Raw genomic sequence first — 17,431 nt, 5'->3', positions numbered from 1 at the left:
AGACATATGTTTATATTCTGCATTTTGTGCGCTTTTAACAGGATTCGGTTTAACAGAAATTTTTTAATAGGGAAAAAAATGGATGTTTTATTTTTCTTTCAGGAAATTTTTATCTGCCTACAAACTATACTTACTGTCTATTTGCAAGTGTGTTGAGCTTCTCTTCACAGTCATCCCAAAATCTGCCACTAATGGTGTAGAAGACCATACCTGAATTTTATGGTCAAGCAATGGAAGAGTATACTGGAATACATATGTGCAACTGCCTGTAACTGAGACACTTGAAAGGCTGCTGATGTTAATGTCTGAACTACACACTTCTTGAAATTTTCAATAACATTTTAGAATTATAAATATTTTAAGGAAAATCAATTAAACAATTATTTTAGATTATTTTTGTATTTGTTAGATCTAAGTACTGTTAGGAAGTGCTGTTATGGTTTTTCTTATGCCAATGAATTTTGCCTATCTGTGGTATCTCATTAACAGTGACCACATCTGGACCTGTCTTTTTACAATCATCACAGTCTTTGGTATGTAATGTCTTATGTGTTGCACAATATTTTTAATGCACTATTTCAGTGATTTCTGCTTTTTGTATGCTGAATTCTCTTACCTTTTTTTTAATATGATTTTGCTTAGGGGTATCTCCCACTGCATCAGTTGCAATACGGCAATACTCTTCCATTCACTTAGTTGCTTTAAACTCTATGTAGTCTGCTACACAGTTGAACCTTAGTGGGCTGAGCTCATCCCACCATCTTTTACAAGAAGATAAACCGAACGTCATGAAGTTTACCATGTGGGTTTCATAGATAAGGTTAAAAAAACCCCAAACAAACACCAACTCTGGATGCTATCTGTCCTTCAAAGACATTTATTATCCAATGAAATATTTTGAAGGCAGGGTGTAGCTGGCTAAATTATTGCTCCTCCCACTGTTCTCTGCTATGTTTCCAGTTTCAGAGGGAAAAACACAAGCTTGTACATTGAGTATGAGTCATAACATCTCTTCTGCTACTGACTCACTTGGGAGCTTGAGGTAAGTCATTCTACCTTATGTCTCAATCGCTCTGCCCCCAGGACAGTGAGAAGGGAAGGAACTCTGGAAAGTTATGCAATGTTTTCATAGATGAAACGTGTTGATATTGAGACCAATATTATTATTATGCAGTACGCTAATAATTTTGTGTGCCAGAAATGGATTTTTTCCATAGCTTCTTCCCCACATAGCACATTTTTTCCATTTTGTCATGAAAAGGTTTAAAGAAATATTATGTTGTACCAAGGAACATCTTAGGCTACTGAAATTCTTAAGAAATATTGTATTTTCTCAGAGGAAAGTATATACACCTTAAGTAGCATTTCCTATTAATTGTATCACACTGTCGCCTTTTGCTCCCATAATGATCAATAATAAACCTATACAGTGGTAAAAAATTTATTGATAACTTATGAAATAAGAGGAGGCCCTGAAGTGGGTGGTGTGTCACACAGAATTGACTCCTGCTCAGGTACTTATCCTCTCTCCTGGTTGGTTTGCAAGCATTGCAGGGAAATGCTAAACTTTAAGAAGTGCACTTTTAATACCAGAGCATATTCCTTAGCATTTATGACATCAAAATAAATATCCATCAGTTACTTCCTCTTATGTTAGGATGTAGATAGTTTATAACTTGGGTATTTTGTCTTCCTACTTTTGCTTCCCGAAAGATACCCGGTTGTACACTGCAATGACACATACTAGTAAAGTACATTTACTAAGCCATAATAAAAAATCTGCTTGTAAGTTTTAAGTAAATTACAGTTTAAACATGGGCACACTTCTGTAGAGAAAGGTGATGTACTGTGACAGTGTAAGCAAGGTAAAGCATGTGTCTTATGGGCACTAGCACACACAAGAACAATGATGTGGAGCAATACTCCATGGTGTGGGCAAGAATGGATCATGAGGCTGATGATCAAGTCAATCTGTGCCGTGGGAAAGAAATGTATTTCTTATATAGAGAAAGCACAGGTAAGACCACTTGGCAGGTGATAGTGGAGGAAGTAGTTTGGGGTTTTACTTCTGAAAAAAAGCTTCTTCTATCCTTAATATTCCTTTCAATATTTTTGTATGCCCGCTTTGAAACCCTTCTTATAGACATATCTGTATGTTGCCAGTGGAGGTACACGAGAGGGTTAGGTTTTGTTGGAACTGATCTTTGGGAGGGTGGAAAGCCCTGGAGGACAGGCGTGGAGGCCTACGGCGTTTCACGTGCCTGCCCACCCGGCTCCAGAGGCGCAACTGGTTGAAGGCAAACAATAACCGCAGCGAACAACTTCGGAGCCGGCGGCTGCACCATTAAAAGTGCCCCTGCACCTCTGCCAAGCGCTACAGCTGCAAACCCTGTCCAGGCATGAAAGCCTCCCTTTCAGATTTGCCTTTTTTTTTTTTTTTTCTTTCTTTCTCCTTCTTCCCCATTTCTGCTTGACGGGTTTCGGCCTCCTGGGGGAATTTCTGTGGCTGGAAGCCCGGCTGGGGGCAGGGGGCAGAGAGGCGCCTTACCGGCCACCCCCCGCGGCCCCGGTCCCAGCCCCGCACAGCCCGGCCCGGCCCGGCCCGGCCCGGCCCGCGGGCCCCTCGCTGGCGGGCGGCAGGACCTGCACGACCGCCGCCCCGAGCCGCGGCCGCCGCCAGCCGGGGTGGGATGTTTCATCGTCCGGAAATGATGGAGAAGGAGTGACTGTGGCGCCGGGGGGACACGGGTGTGAGTGCCAGTGTGTGCGCGCCCCTGCCCGGGGGGAAGGCCCGCGGGCGCGGGGCGGGCGGCGGGAGAAGCGGCGGCCGCCGGAGGAGACGGAGCGGCGGCGGCTCGGGGAGCGGCGCGGACGTTCCCGCGGCCGGGGCGCGGAGGAGGGCCGGGCAACGCAGCGGAGCGGGAGGAAATGCGGAGGTAGGGCGCGCCGCGCTGCCGGCCGGCTCTGCCGCGGCGGACGGGGCCCCTCTGGCCCCCCCCGGCTTCCCCCGGCACCCCCCGCGGGCACCCCCCGCGGCCGCCCGGCTCACGGCCCGCGGCCGCCCCCGCCCCGCGGCCGCCGCCCCCCGGCCCCGCGGGTGCTCGCCGCGGGGGGCGGGCGGCGCGCCCGCCGCCGCCCCGCAAAGTTGCCGCCGCTTCGTTGCTGTCCCTCCTCAATCCCTCGCCCCCGAGCCCTGAGTTTTCTGCATAAAATACATTAACGAGCCTTTTCATTTGCTTGTTCCTTCAGGGTCGAGTGTTAGTTTTGTTGGAGGGGGGTGCACGCTCTTTATTACTTGGTGATAGAGCTGGCAGATGTCCCAAGTGAGAGAACCTCTTCCCCCGGGGCCTGAAGGGCCAGAGCAAGCTCCGACTGAAAAGAGTTCTTTGATCTCTCTCCCTCGAGGTAAGTTGCTTTAAAGTTTCTCTGTAATTGTTGCGCCTTTTATTTGAATGATACATTTACTGATTTGTTTTGTGGGTTTAACTCCTCTTTTCGTTACTCTCCCCCCGACCTCCTCTCTTTGGTGCAACTCTGTAACACTTTCACTTCCACCTCTTTATTGTTTTAACCAGAAATTCCTATGCAGAAAATGAAAAAAATTTTAAAAAGGAGAGAAAAAAAAAGATGCACTGATGTCAGCACCGGTTCTCAGTATTTGAAAAAAAGCAGTCATTCAGAGGCAGATGCTGCTCCTTAAAAATTGCTTTCTTCTCAGCTTTGCGTTTGTGTTTAGAAGCTCTTTCCTGTAAAGCTCTCTTTCCAGGTCTCGCAGTAAATTGAGAAAGGTTGATCCAAGAGCAGGAGCGTTGTTCAGGTTGGAGGTCACTTTGCCTTTTTTTTTTTTTTAATTTTATTTTTTTTTTTAGATTACTTTGTGATGCTGCAGCTAAAACCAGTTTCTGGGAGTATTAATTTTTTTCATATCAGCTGTTCAAAAGGTTGTTTAAAAGTACATTCACCTTAAAGATAAATTGTTTAAAGTTATGTCTTATTTGCATTTGCACAGCATACATTGATATTCTGATCACCTTCATATAGGGAAGTTTGACAACCTATATTGCAGGTTATCTTCAAAATAGGGAAATACGTTTGCCTTCTGAGTCCTGGTCTGTGAAGATGAGACTCAATTATTGTTTTTTGTTTACAGTTACAGCTTTGTTTTCCAGAATTCCATCAGGAGTTTTAAAAGTCTCTGAAGAACAGACAAATAAGCTTATTCAAAAACTGTAACTTTATTCACAAGTGGTTAACTGGAGCAGAGCCTGGTAACACAGTTGTGCAACGGTGGATTAAAGATGCAGTCTTGTTTTTGTAACTTGGAAAATCAATAGCTATGTGAAATCAAAGTTGAAGACTTGTTTGAGAAACCAGAAAGTATCCGTAGCTAACTAAAAAAATGTTCTGGCAGTGAGACACATTAAATTGGCTTATACTTATCTTATTGTTGGGGTTTTTTTCTGTCCTAGTGAATGACTCATAACTTCTAAACAGTAAAAATAATAATAATAAAAAAGATTAGATACAGAAGATCAAGCATGCAGAACTGAACTGTTAGAATAATGTTTTTGCCAGAAAAATCACTGTCTGTGGTACATGTTTATTTTCAATGTGGTGTTTTTATCTGTCATGTGATCAAGTGGCCACACTGGTTAAATTCTGCATGTAGGCCATACATCCAAGTTACTGAAGTTTTAAGTCAGTGAACTAACTCACCTGGAAAGTGGTTTTATTCTTACAGTGCCACTTTAAATTGAGTTTTCACTATGAAATAAAGTCTTATGTGATTCCATTTCGTAAGATTTTCAATACATGCTCTTCTTCTTATGAAAAGTAAGGAAATGAATACTGATCTGTCCATGGACAAGACATGTATAGAAAGGCTGAATGACACAATTACAGCTCACAGCTATTGAGGTGGAGGTTTATAAAGTTACTTTATTAGGGATCAGTAAGGTACAAACAAATGTAATATATTAGTTCAGATGTGCTCACTGGCCACACCTTTCAAGGCATATGCTCAATTTTAAAGCATATGTATGGTTCACAGAGAAACAAGACTTTTTTTTTTACAGATTTCAGCATTCAAATACATAGATTTTTATCCTAATGAACTTAGATTCAAGGATAACTGTGGATATTTGTTGCTTTTTTCTAGCCTAAGTCTGTTGGGGAAATGGGGGTGGAAAGAGGAAGAGGTGAGTTCATAACATTTCCAGTCTATATTCCAGCATTTCTGTTGTCAGCTTTGCAGTGTGTGGTTACAGGGTAAGGTAGCCCAGATATTCCAGGACTGAAGATCTGAGATAGTATGTCTGGGACTTTCAACACCCCCTACTCTTTCTATACTACCCCCAGGACATGCGAAAGTACACTGACTTCTCTAGAATTTGGGGATAATTTTAAAAGCTGTCATTGAAATTCATATTATTTCTGGAAATAGGCTAGAGGTATTTGGAAAAATCTGCCATAATTTGAAATAATTACTACTTTACTTAGAATCACCTCGTCATATTTATGTGATGACTCCATATATCTACAGTGAGATACTTGAAATCTGTGTCCACCTAGGAATAAAGATTCCTTAACCAGAAGAAAAAAGGCTTATGTTGTACATATAATAAAGTGTTGAGTGCATTCTAATGAGAAATAATTTTTGATTGGTAACAGCATACTTTAATATGGTTTCTGTATTTGTTTAACTGATATAGATACCTTATACCCTAAAAACAAACTTCTCTTCTGTAGTTCTGTGAGGTATCATCAAAAAATCCAAATCTTCAGAGTGCTCATTTTGCTTGCTATCATACATTCAGATGCTGAAGCCGAATAGTATTTTTCCATGAAAGGAAAAGAAACTTCAATTGAATTTTAAATACTCAACCCATAGCTATCCCACAACCTAATTCAAAACCAGACAAAAGTAATAAAGCTTAGTCAGATTTCAGGGATATACATCAGTTGTGGGCTGTGGGGTTGGGCCATAGTTTGGCCTACAGATGTGGCACGCTCTGGCTTTCGCAACTTAAAAGAATTTTTGTGTGTCACTTTAACCAACATGCTTTCTCAACATCCCCCCCATCACTGTTCTTCCTTGTTAGTTCATTTTTTAATTAATGCAGAAATATTAGTGAGATTGTTGGACTTTGACCATCCACAACTAGTGTGCTATCAGAGAGAGTAAATGAAATTGTAGAATCTTCTTCTGTGGCAATGTCAGTACCCAGTTTCAGTCTTTAAACCATTTTCTGTGCCGACAGAGTCTGGTGGTCTAAGGCACAGACTACAGGATGAAAGGTTTAATCTAATTTCTGAAAACATCTAGTTAATTTTTGCCACATCTTTCCAAAGTGTAGGTCTACTCATGCACTCTTGCTGAAGATCCTGGTCATGCCATCTCTCTTCTCCTGTAGCTCCACAGGCCTCGGAATCAAATTATGAGTACTTCTACCTGTGTGTTGTGTAAATGTAGTCGATGAATAGTGTCATCTCTGTGCTTGGACCACTTCAATTTGGCTGTGATGAAGTATTTTCTCCACTAGCAGGTACCAAAATAATCTCCCTTAGCAAGGAATGTGACAATTAGTCACCATTAGCCCCTCTGCTTTAAGGAAAATGTTTCGTATGTTAGAGGTCATGTCATGATTATTGCCTGGAGTATGGGTAGACTTTTTTCATTAAATCCTCTGCATTTGAATAAACCATGGAATACGAGAGAGAAATTCAATGAACATGGAACTATATTTAGAGAATCCGACCACATTTTAGAACATATAAGGGTGTCATCTATAAAATATTTGGAATGCTTTTACCTTTGCTTGTTGGTAACTACACATAACGCAGAATAACAAGTGAACAATATTTAGCTTTATCAATTTAGAAAGAAAATAAATAAAATAATAATAAAAAACCTATTATGAAATTGAGACTAATAATTGCACTTCAACTAGAAGAACTTTCTAATGACCCTTCAGATGATGGAAATCCACTAGAATTTACTCTTTTTTTTTTTTTTTTTAATTGGGTGGGGAAGGAGGATGGAGAAGTTTAGTAGAAATATTAAGGGTCAAGTTCTATAAGTGACTGTTCCCTCTGGTGCAAATCATGTCACTGTTGCTGGATGGAGATGCTGTTCTGATTTGGTGTCTGAAGAAACCATATTCAGCAACTAATACTTCCATTCAGAAAAGTACAAAGAACATGTTCTCCTTTTCAAGAACACGATTCGAACCTCTTCATGTTTTCTGTGTTCAAGTGTTTTCATGATGAGGATCACTAAAGGAACGTGCTGACTAGATGAGATGGGGTGACAGAAGACTTACTGCTGGGGGTGTTTGAACATTCTTGAGGCAACAATGATTAATATCACCATAATTATTGCACTTTACCAGCAGTGCCTCAGTGTTATGAGTAATGGATTTTTATTTTAACGGTTAACCAGTGCACTCAGATTGCTCAAACTTAGCAGATACTTACTCTACATTTGTGTTCCCACTTGCAATCTGACAAGAGTTGAGTGAATCTGCGTTAATTTGTTTCATCGCTGTCTGTCAGTACTGAGACGTTTTTTGAACGTTACTGACTAAAATACTTAAAACCTTCATAAATGTCTAACTCTGGTTTGTCATAAAAACATACTTCTGCTTTCAGTTTCACATGCGTGCTGTTCCAGTAAAGTGATTCATGTCCACATGGGTGTGATAGACTTGTATTTCATCGAATTGACTGTAAAGGTCTTGCATCAAATTTGAAATACTTTTGTTCCATCTCATAGGCTAATTTTATATCAGAATAATTCTTCTCAAATTTCGTTCCAGGCCCTCAGAAGTTATGTTTCTCTTTGTTTTAAACACTTGTTTTTTCCTAATAAGTAGCATCCAGCAATGAGTGTGTTATGCTGGTGTTTTCATTTGGATCAGCAGTGCAGCTTTGAAGTGAATCTCCTGCTCGCCCCCGCTTTGGTTTGCATGGTGGAGTGATCCTGGGGAGTGACCTGGACTGGATTCCTTTTGGACAAAATAATCTGAGAGACGCACTGCAGGAATGTGCCTAATGCACTCTAGCCACCAGTAACCATTCAGTCTTTGAGATTAAAACTGAGAGCTAGTCCAAAGTAGAAAGCCCCAGAAACATGTGTAATATGGAATTGTCCTTAAAATCAACTCTTTCACTGTACAGGCCCAATTTTATTGGCCAATGCTGTTGCTAATACATCATAGCCACCAAGTAAAGCTTAGCACATAGGTGAAACTAGTTTTGTACCCATATGAAACACTGTAGCATGAATGACATAAATTTATAACTGACCACATAACAATTAGTGTGATTATTGTGAAAAGACATTTTCACTTACGTATTTGAACTTCTTAATGCTTTTAATAGTGCAGAGTACCTATTTGCATGTTGTTAGTAATTTTAAATTTATCTTGACTTAAATTTGTCCAGGGCTGTCAAACTTGTAGTAGATTCATAGTTGTTCCATAGCTTGCACCTGGAAAATTCTGTGTAAGAGATTTCCAATAAGTTCATTTGAATTGCTCTAATTTTCAAAGACTGATTTTTTTAGTGGCATTTTTGAGGCCATTGAAAGTTGCAATGAGACATCTAAGTAAAAGCCACTGAGATGAAACAAAATCAAATTAGTTATTTTAGTTTTAAAACAATCAAACATGTAAATGGAATCTTCCAACTCCATAATTTCTGGATTATCAATTTTAATTAGATTGTACAACCAGTCATTAATGAAATGAGATAGTTTCAGGCAAATCATGAACTGGAATAGGCATTCTGTTACATGAATAGCACAGTTGAATTTACTGGTTATGTGAAATGACTGAAAGTTTTAGGCATTTCATGAAGTAGCTGGTGGGTGTTCCTGTTAATGGTTGCATTGTGAAACCTGGTATTATTGCGGTTCCTTTGTGTTATTGTTGTGAACAGTGGAATTTTCATTAGGAAATAGTATCCTCAGTGGTTTCTTGCCAGTGAGGATATTAATGAACAAAGGAAGTGTTAGAAATACAGTGTTTGCCACATGCTCTCCAACCCCTTCCAGTGGCTGGAGGCTTGAGAGAAAGAATTGTTTTGTTATCTTTCCCTTTGGAAACATTCTTCAACTTTTTGTTCCTCATAGATTTTTTTTTTTCTTAATTTCTCTTTTCTTTGAAGAACAAAATTCCATTTAGGGTGGTTTGAGCTTTGCACATGTGTGTTTAAATGTGTCTGCTTGTTCAGGGATAACTCAGGCCTTCCAAAGATTCGTGTTTACATCCCAGCACCTAGGTCAAATTTAGGTGCCTAAGTAACCTTTGCCCTGTGCTTCCATTGTTCCTCTACCCTTAAACAGTAAAACTGTTGGATTGTTCCTGACTCTGCATTTTTAGAGATCACAATGACTCCACTGTGCCCTTCCATTCTGCTTGTCCTTCTCTCCTTGATGAGACTGGTGCCCTCAGGTTTCCAGAAGCCTTTCTCAGCAGTAGCTTTTGCTTTGCTTGTTATGTGGTGCGATCCACCACATTGTTGGTGATCAGAAAATGAATGTGTCATAGCAACAAAGCCATCTATTGTTGCAGCAACAGGATTTTTCACTCATTTTACATCCACAGTGTTGCTGTGTCAATAGACAAACTCCAAACCTGTTTCTCAAGTCCAGTTTGTCATGTTGCTTGTCAAGCACTGCTATAGTTCACATGCTCGGAAGAGATGACTGAGCCAGTATGTAGGCTTATGTGTCATCTAATGAATAGAAATCAGATGCCTATCACACTCTGAGGACATGCAACCCACTTAATGTGGGCAGTTGTTCTGCTTTGCATGTTCAGAGATTCAATATTATGTAGTTACTGATGCGTTAAGATACGGTGCCACCTTTGAAAATGCTGAGACCCATTTCTGAGTAAAGTGAAGAGATGGACCAGGGCTTGTGGGGGCAACTGGTGTGTGAGTGTACAAATGGGCAAGCACTTGGAGAAGAAAAGTTGGTTATTTGTTAAACACTTGAGCTCTTTGAGGTGTGTCCTGCAAATGTACATCCATTACCTATATTTTTTGTATTTTCTATCAGTTTTGTGTAGTAGTCTGATGTCCACTCAATATGCTCTACATTATCATAGAGAACGAATAAATATAGCTCCAAAAAGAGAGATACTTCACTGGGATGTTCTAAGAAATTTTCAGCAATTAGTTTGATTTGTATCCCAGCAACTTTATAAAGGCATAGAAGATAGGGTTGGAAAGGATCTGGAGAGATTGTATTGTATACCATTCTTGCCTAACTATACGTAAGTCTTTCTTGACAGTTCTGGCTATTTGTTAAATTTTCTTTTTGGTAGGGCTATTGTAATAGTAGCCTTGTTGTTGACCCAGGCTGCTGACACTATTCTGTTGGTGGAGTCTTGTAGAATGTATTTGTCATGATGCAAAAAAATATGTGTAACCAGAGGCACATGCTCCAAACTAAAAAAGGAGTTAACAGTCATTGTTACAATAGTCTCAATGGTGAAAACAAGTTTTGATTTGATGAAATACATGTATCGCTGTGTAATTTTAAAAATAAACATAGCAAGATTATAAGAAAATGAATATATGTACTATAAAAGTGATTTATATATACTTCAATAATTCCAAATGACAAAAATGTAAGAGTTCACTTTGTTCACTTAATTAATGAAACAGCAATTTTGAGATGTGATTAAAATTTTCAATTTTTTCACAAAGTGACTTACCAGTTGTCTGTAATATAGATATGATTTCGGCTGTTAACCATCTCAGTTCTATATTTTACCAACATGTTGTGTCTCTTCCTTATTTAAACATTAAACTTGCATTAATCTCTACACAAGTAGAGTTTGTGCCCATGCTTACCTTCAGGGTAAACCACAGGGTACTCTGTGCAGGTGTCACTCTTCAGCTCAGGGACTGCTCTTATTTTAGGAGAGGTACATAGCCACAAAGGTTGCTGGTGTGGGGGCTGCATGGTGATTGGTAAGAAGACTATGTGGCTTTTGTGACATGACCTAGAGTAACTTACTGTGGTTTTGAAGAGGGGTTGGACTTCTACCTCAGCACTGCCAGACTCAGAACATAATGAGTCTTTTCTTCCCACTGCTAGGAAGAGCATCTCTTTTTCTTCTTGGCTGTCAGTTTTGGAGTTTAGTCACGTGAGAGTAGAAGAGTATACAAAAGGAAGTAGAAACTAAGTACCACGGAAGTATTACATAAAAGTTCTTGAGGTTAAGCTTGATTAAAACAGAGAATTGTTATAAATTTATTTGATGATGCAGTAGAAAAAAGCCGTACCTGTCTATGGCCAGATCCAGCCATTTGTATTTGTGCCAGCTGTAGGCTTTATTAGAGCTGCTCTGTCACAAGCATGGCACATCACAGAAGATTAAGGTTTTTGTTTCATTTCTTACTGGACTCATAAACTCTTACCATTATTCTTAGGCACCTAGCACAAAAATAATGACATTAACGCAACACAAACTCAAGAGTATTCTTGAGGTCGTCTTCATGTATGATTGGTTGTAGTTGGTATGTTGTAGCTGCACTTCCAGAATTAAAAAAAAAAAAAGTGTTATGATCCCATCATCAGCTATGTATTATAGGGAATAATCGAGAAATTCCTTCATACTAAAACTGAGACCTGGTACACATTCAAGAAAAAAATCCAAATAATCAGTCAGGACACCAGTGTTTGTATATTTTCAGTGTTCTGATGCATCAGAAAGGATGTATGAAAAACTCTAAAATGGTTTATGGTCTATGTTTTCTAAAGCCACATTGTGCTAAGTCTGGCCGGGATGGAGTTAATTCTCTTCATAGCAGCCCCTGTGGTGCTGTGTTTGGGATGTGTGACTAAACCAAGGTTGATGGCACACCAGTGGCTTGTCTGTGGCTGAGCAGCACTTGCACAGCGTCAAGGTTTTCTCTTTTCCCACTCCGCCAGTGAGCAGCCTGCGGGTGGGCGGGGGTTCGGCGGAGGACACAACCCAGGCAGCTGGCTCAGGTTGACCAGAGGGATATTCCATGCTATATTATGTCATGCTCAGCAATAAAAACTGAGGGAAAGAGGTTTTGGGGGAGATAGCCATTGCTTAGAGGCTGGGTTGGGCATTGTTCTGCTTATGGGAGGTGGTGAGTGATTGCCCATGCATCACTTGGTTTTTTTTGGTTTTTTTTCTTCTTTCCTTCACTTATTAAACTATATCTTGACCCATGAGTTCTTTCACTCATGCTCTTTCTGGTCTCTCCCATTGTCCCATGGGGAGCTGGGGAGTGAAGGACTGGCTGTGTGGTCCTTGGTTGCTGCCTGGGGTCAGCCCACCACAGCCACAGAGCAACATCTGCCCAGAGATGGGCTGCTCTGTGCAAAGGAAAATACCAAACACATGTTTAATGGTGTAAGTTTCTGTTATGCACATTAATGGGGAAGTCTTCACTTGAATTCAATAGATCAAAGAACAGGTGATTAATGTTAATTGTTGTAAACTTCCTATCAAAATTGTTTGCTGCTCAATTGCAACTTTTTTTTTTTAAATTTTTACTTTATAATAGTGACTCTTTCTTCTTTCTTTTTGACTGTTAATATCATTTATGTGGGTTTGACTGGGTGTTTACCATATCCAGCTAGAATAATAAAATTAAACATGAAAATCACACATACAAACTACCTAGTAAAAAAAAAAAAAGAGAGAAAGATACTGAACCTAAAACAAGCAGAAGAATGAAAAGTAAATCCCTATGAATAATGATAACTGATTGTATTCTGCACTCCTTCAGACTTCTTAGATAAAAATGTAATCTAGGATGCTGAGGGTCCCATAATATTAACATTAATATTTCCTTAGAGCCGTTCATTGTTTACTATATGAAATAGAAAGGCTCTGTGATGTCATATCCTATACAAGAAAATTGTATACAGTAACTCTGCAGTTTTGTACTACCACTGCCAGGTAGATACTGTTGTAATCTTGGTGTCGTTACTGCAGTAATTTAAGAGCAAAATCTCTTAAAATAGCCCATTTAAGCTTACTCTATGTGGAAAGACGAGTGCTTTTACACTAGATCTCTCCAGGACGCTACTTACTTTCATTCAGCCTAACTCAAGGCACTTTTGAAACACATTTGCACCTAATACCGAACAGCACAGGTGAAATCATCATACTTCAATACAGTAGGATTTGTATCTGATAGATATAAGGCAGAAATGATTTGTATCTAATGTCTGTCAAAGGGGTTGAAAAAAATCTGTGTGGGTTTTCTTTTTTTGGCTAAAAGGAGTATCTGGGTGAGATTAAGTCATCATGGCAAGATGCAAAACTCATTGAAGTCAATGGAATCTTCCCAATCACTTCAGTAACTTTATGTAAATCCCAGTGAAACAGTTCATCTCAGGATGGGCTTGAGGAAATATTCACAAGTTGTTGAAGAAATGATGGGAGGCAGCACTGAGAAATAAGCACCACGGAGGTAGCTGGGTCAGACATTTCAGAGGAAATTAATAGAAGGGGAGCAGCAGTGCTTGAAGGCACATGCTACTATACATACAATATGGCATATATTATTTTGAGTGATGTTCAATGCCTCAGTTTAATAGGGTGGATAACAAAGGCAGAAAGTTAGGATTTAAAATCAAACCGCTGTTGGTTACATAAAAAAACTAACCTTTAATATGTCACAGTAGCAATAAGTGATTTTTCTATGTCTTGGGACTGGAATCATTGCTTTACTAGAGGATGTGGTATCATTACGTTGTGATAAGTGGTTTATAAACACATTCTTGTTTGAAACAAATAAATAGAGCGAACAGACTTTTCAACAGTTGCTCATTTAGATTTACTATAAATATTAAATGTTGTATACATACTCAAAAAATACTCGAGACTTAAAATATTTAGTGTTTTACAGACCCTTCTAGTAAGTGAAATAAACTGATAATTTGTCACTGTGAATAATGAGCAAAGAAATTCCAGATCTGGATATGTTTCCTTGAATGCCAGTAGGAAAAACCTGTAGCAATCAAGAACAGAAAGATTTTTATCTGTGAGTTTGTCTATTAAAAAAATAATGACGGCAAAAATGAAAGCTGCCGCTTTGCTTTGAGAAAATTCAGGTCTGTGTGTGGTAACTGGCAAAATCATCAAAACAACAAGATCTGCTATCTTGTGAAATAAGCTTAAGAATCCCTCAGATAAGCTTACCATGGAAGTTTCCCTACATCTTGTATATACTGGGAGAGAAGAAATCATTTTTCCTTTCATCATAGGCTAAATGTTGCCTCTTATTCAGGAATGACTTTTAAAAGCTATTTTTTCAATGAAAAAATTGGTAATTGTGTTATAAAATAATTCTGAATTTCTGTGCTAATCAGTTTTGAAGTTTCAATATTTGTCTTTAATTATGCATTCAACTGTAAATAATAGAGAACAGACTTTTGTGGAGTTTTTGTGACTTTTATATGCCAGAGCCACATGTACCTAGGCAAAACCAATGTTTTTTGGTGTGACATAGCATTTCAAATTTTTATTCAAAAATTTTGTGGAAGGTAAATAAATATAAACAAACTCAAATGTAATTTGTTGATACCAAATAATACTCAACAGGTTTTTTATGATTAAACAAAATACAAGAAGTCTTTATCTTAAAGAGGAATGATTTTGATCTGGACAAGAAAACAAATTGAAAATTAATGGGAATTATTTATAAGGAAACTCCATGAGACAAGTTATAGTTTATGCTCTTTTGGTTTTAATTTTCGAAGGTAAGTTTTGTTCATGTAGAGGAAAAATAGAAACTAATATATTTTCTTTTGACTTAGAAAAAACTGACCAAGAGAATACCGGGACAGGAGTTAAAGACATAAAACAGCCTTCCAGTAACCAAAGTATACAACCAGAGATACAAGACCAGTCCATCTGGGAAAATCGCACTGATGGTGACCTCATCAGAAGTAAGTATTTCCAGAACAAATTGCTGCCATTTAGGCTTGCTTTTGCAGTGCAATGGAATACTGCCTGTTGACTTAGTTAAATGTGTGTCAAATGCAATTGTGTTGCAATTGTAATGCATGTCTACCAAATTTATTTCCCGGAATGACTCCCGTCAACATGCATAAGCAGCGAGATCAAAGAAAGGTGTGATTTGAGTGGTGCAGTATAATATAGACCTCTACGGCAACTACGTTTTAAAGTGTTAATGTCATATTTTTCTCTTATCGTTCTTAATTAGATCTGTATATTTAGTAGGCACATGAGCTGCAGTATGCCACTCTATTAGGAGGTATCATTGTTTTTGATTTCTCAGGTTATACATTTAAATGGTAAACTGTGCTGAGAGCAGTTGCTTGCAGATGCAATGAGTACTGGTCAGATGTAAGTTTGTACAGAGTTTTGAATCCTAAAGTAGTTACTTATTTCAAAACTAGAAGAATGCTGTAAGACAAGGGTTTAGACCTATGCTATTGAACTGTGTTTTTTTAAAAATTAGTTTCTACAAGTCCGCATTCCGAGTGTATGTCTTGGATGCTTTAAAACCCCAAAAGGTATGCAAGGTTATTCTCATTTTTCAGTCTTGAATTGAAGATCATATGCTGTCCAAAAGATCATCCAGAATTGCACCCTCCTGAGGCAAAAATATTTCTGTCAATTGCCAGAGCTAATACTACTTTAAAACTCTGTGAATGCTTGGACGTTAGTTGCTCAAGGGAGGGGCAGCATGAGAAACTGTTCTCTAATTGTAGGGTGCATTCAGAAAGCAAATGGACTAAATGCCGAGTGGTGCTCCAGCCTTCTGGGATCCTTGTCTGACCACACACTTCAGGGTCAGCCTGTCTTTACACTCCGCACGTACTACACGATACCCAGTGGGTACATTCATATTTCTGAATCTTTCAGTTGTCGTAACTGGTGATTTTCTCTGGAGCTATCTGTTTGTTTTGTTTTTAATCTTATCTATGCAATCAACTCTTTCTGAACATCGTGTTAGCATTTAAAGTTCTTTTCAAATCTCAGTTAATCCTTTTTTTTTCTAAATAATGAATCCCAGTAAATATGTATACCCTTAAGGTATTGAATAGTAATCTAGATCCCTTAACTTGAATTTATCATGTCAGATATTCATCTGACAATTTAGAAAAAAATCTTGAAGGGCTATAAAGAGGGAGAATTTTCCTGCACAGTTTGAGAGTTTACTTAATCCCAAAAGATTATTATTTTGGACATAACTGTCCCTGGACAAGCAATTGCTTTGTGTTTGTGTTGGGGACATGGGAAGGTACATATGGCATCTGCTGCTTTTGGAGTGGCCTCCTTCTCGTTCCATCTTCTTAGAGGCTTCCTTATTCCCAGACCTGTGGGAAAGCAGATTTGTTTCATAGCAGTTAGCAGCGTGCCTGAACTATGGAGGAAAGGACCAAGGACAGTAGGGTGGAGCTCTGCTTTCTCTGATCCAACATACTGTAGTGGCTGCGCTGGGGAAGCAGGAGAGGAAAAGGTAACTTTTTCAACATATATTAGAAATTGCAGCAGATTTTGCAAGTCCCTGGCAGTGAAGGAAGGGTAAAGTGACTTGACAGTTACATGCAATTATATGTCTCTCTAATGGGAGGGTTATCTGAATGTAAAAAGTAACAGGAAAAAGGGTAAAGATAGGATACATTTTTGAGGTAAGTATGTATGTGTGATGCACTGCTGCAGTGTGCATAACTGTGCTTCTCCTGGAGTCACTAATAGTTTTACCTTTGATTTTGTGAACAGCAAATTTAGGTGAAAGCTAGAAGTTTCTGAAACTCCTAGTCTTCAAACAGTGTTTTGTATAGCAGTGGCTTTGTTATAATACGTTTGAGTATTTTTTAAAATTTTGTGTGTGTGTGCTTTGTTTTGGAGAGGGTGGGCTGTGGCTCTGAGTGGGAGAGTCTGTTCTATTTAAAAAAAAATTGAGGAACAGTGTTTGCTTCAATTACAAATACTTCTTGTACCTTGCAAAAATGTTACTACTTGTTCTACCTATTAACTAAAGTTCGAAAAATAGAAAAAGTACAGCAAAAAGAAGCTCGTTTATCACAAACATTACCTGGGTATTTCATCTTAAGTGATAAGCATTGTAGGTCAGAATGGCTGTGATTCAACCAGATCTATTACCCCACTAAAGTTTGCAAAATATTGCATATTGAAAGAAGCTTTAGGTTGGAAATAAACAGTGTTTTGATCATTACAGTCTACTTCAAAACTGTTTCTAAAGAAAATTGAAAAATTGTTTTAGACAGTGCATACTTTAATTTTCTCAGGTATTAACAATTCACCGCTATCCTAATGATCCAGTTTCTTTTTTTCCCATGCAGATTGTTTTCCACCCTCACAGTTGATGCAAACTCCATTTGTGTTAGCCTTAGTTTTCACTTTATAAATGTTTCCAACATTTAATTTCCAAG

At 38.8% G+C, this 17,431-nt stretch overlaps 1 protein-coding gene across 3 annotated transcripts in view; it reads left to right on the top strand.

Annotated features, from left to right (window-relative positions):
- The first annotated feature begins 959 nt into the window (after nt 1-959).
- MDFIC (MyoD family inhibitor domain containing) overlaps nt 960-17,431 on the top strand; it is a 50,621-nt gene continuing 34,149 nt past the window's right edge. The window contains exons 1-3 of one of the 3 annotated variants that reach the window (XM_065658715.1): nt 960-1,042; nt 3,250-3,405; nt 14,822-14,953. In XM_065658715.1, coding sequence (XP_065514787.1) covers nt 3,315-3,405; nt 14,822-14,953 — 223 coding nt within the window. In that variant the 5' untranslated portion in view covers nt 960-1,042; nt 3,250-3,314. Of the gene's footprint in view, nt 1,043-2,658; nt 2,751-2,851; nt 2,937-3,249; nt 3,406-14,821; nt 14,954-17,431 lie in introns of those variants that run through there. The other 2 variants (XM_065658716.1, XM_065658714.1) reach the window with 2 other exon arrangements.

The sequence above is a fragment of the Caloenas nicobarica genome, chromosome 1, assembly GCF_036013445.1.
Source record: "Caloenas nicobarica isolate bCalNic1 chromosome 1, bCalNic1.hap1, whole genome shotgun sequence".
Classification (NCBI taxonomy): Eukaryota; Metazoa; Chordata; class Aves; order Columbiformes; family Columbidae; genus Caloenas; species Caloenas nicobarica.
This window is presented reverse-complemented; position numbering and strand designations above follow the sequence as displayed.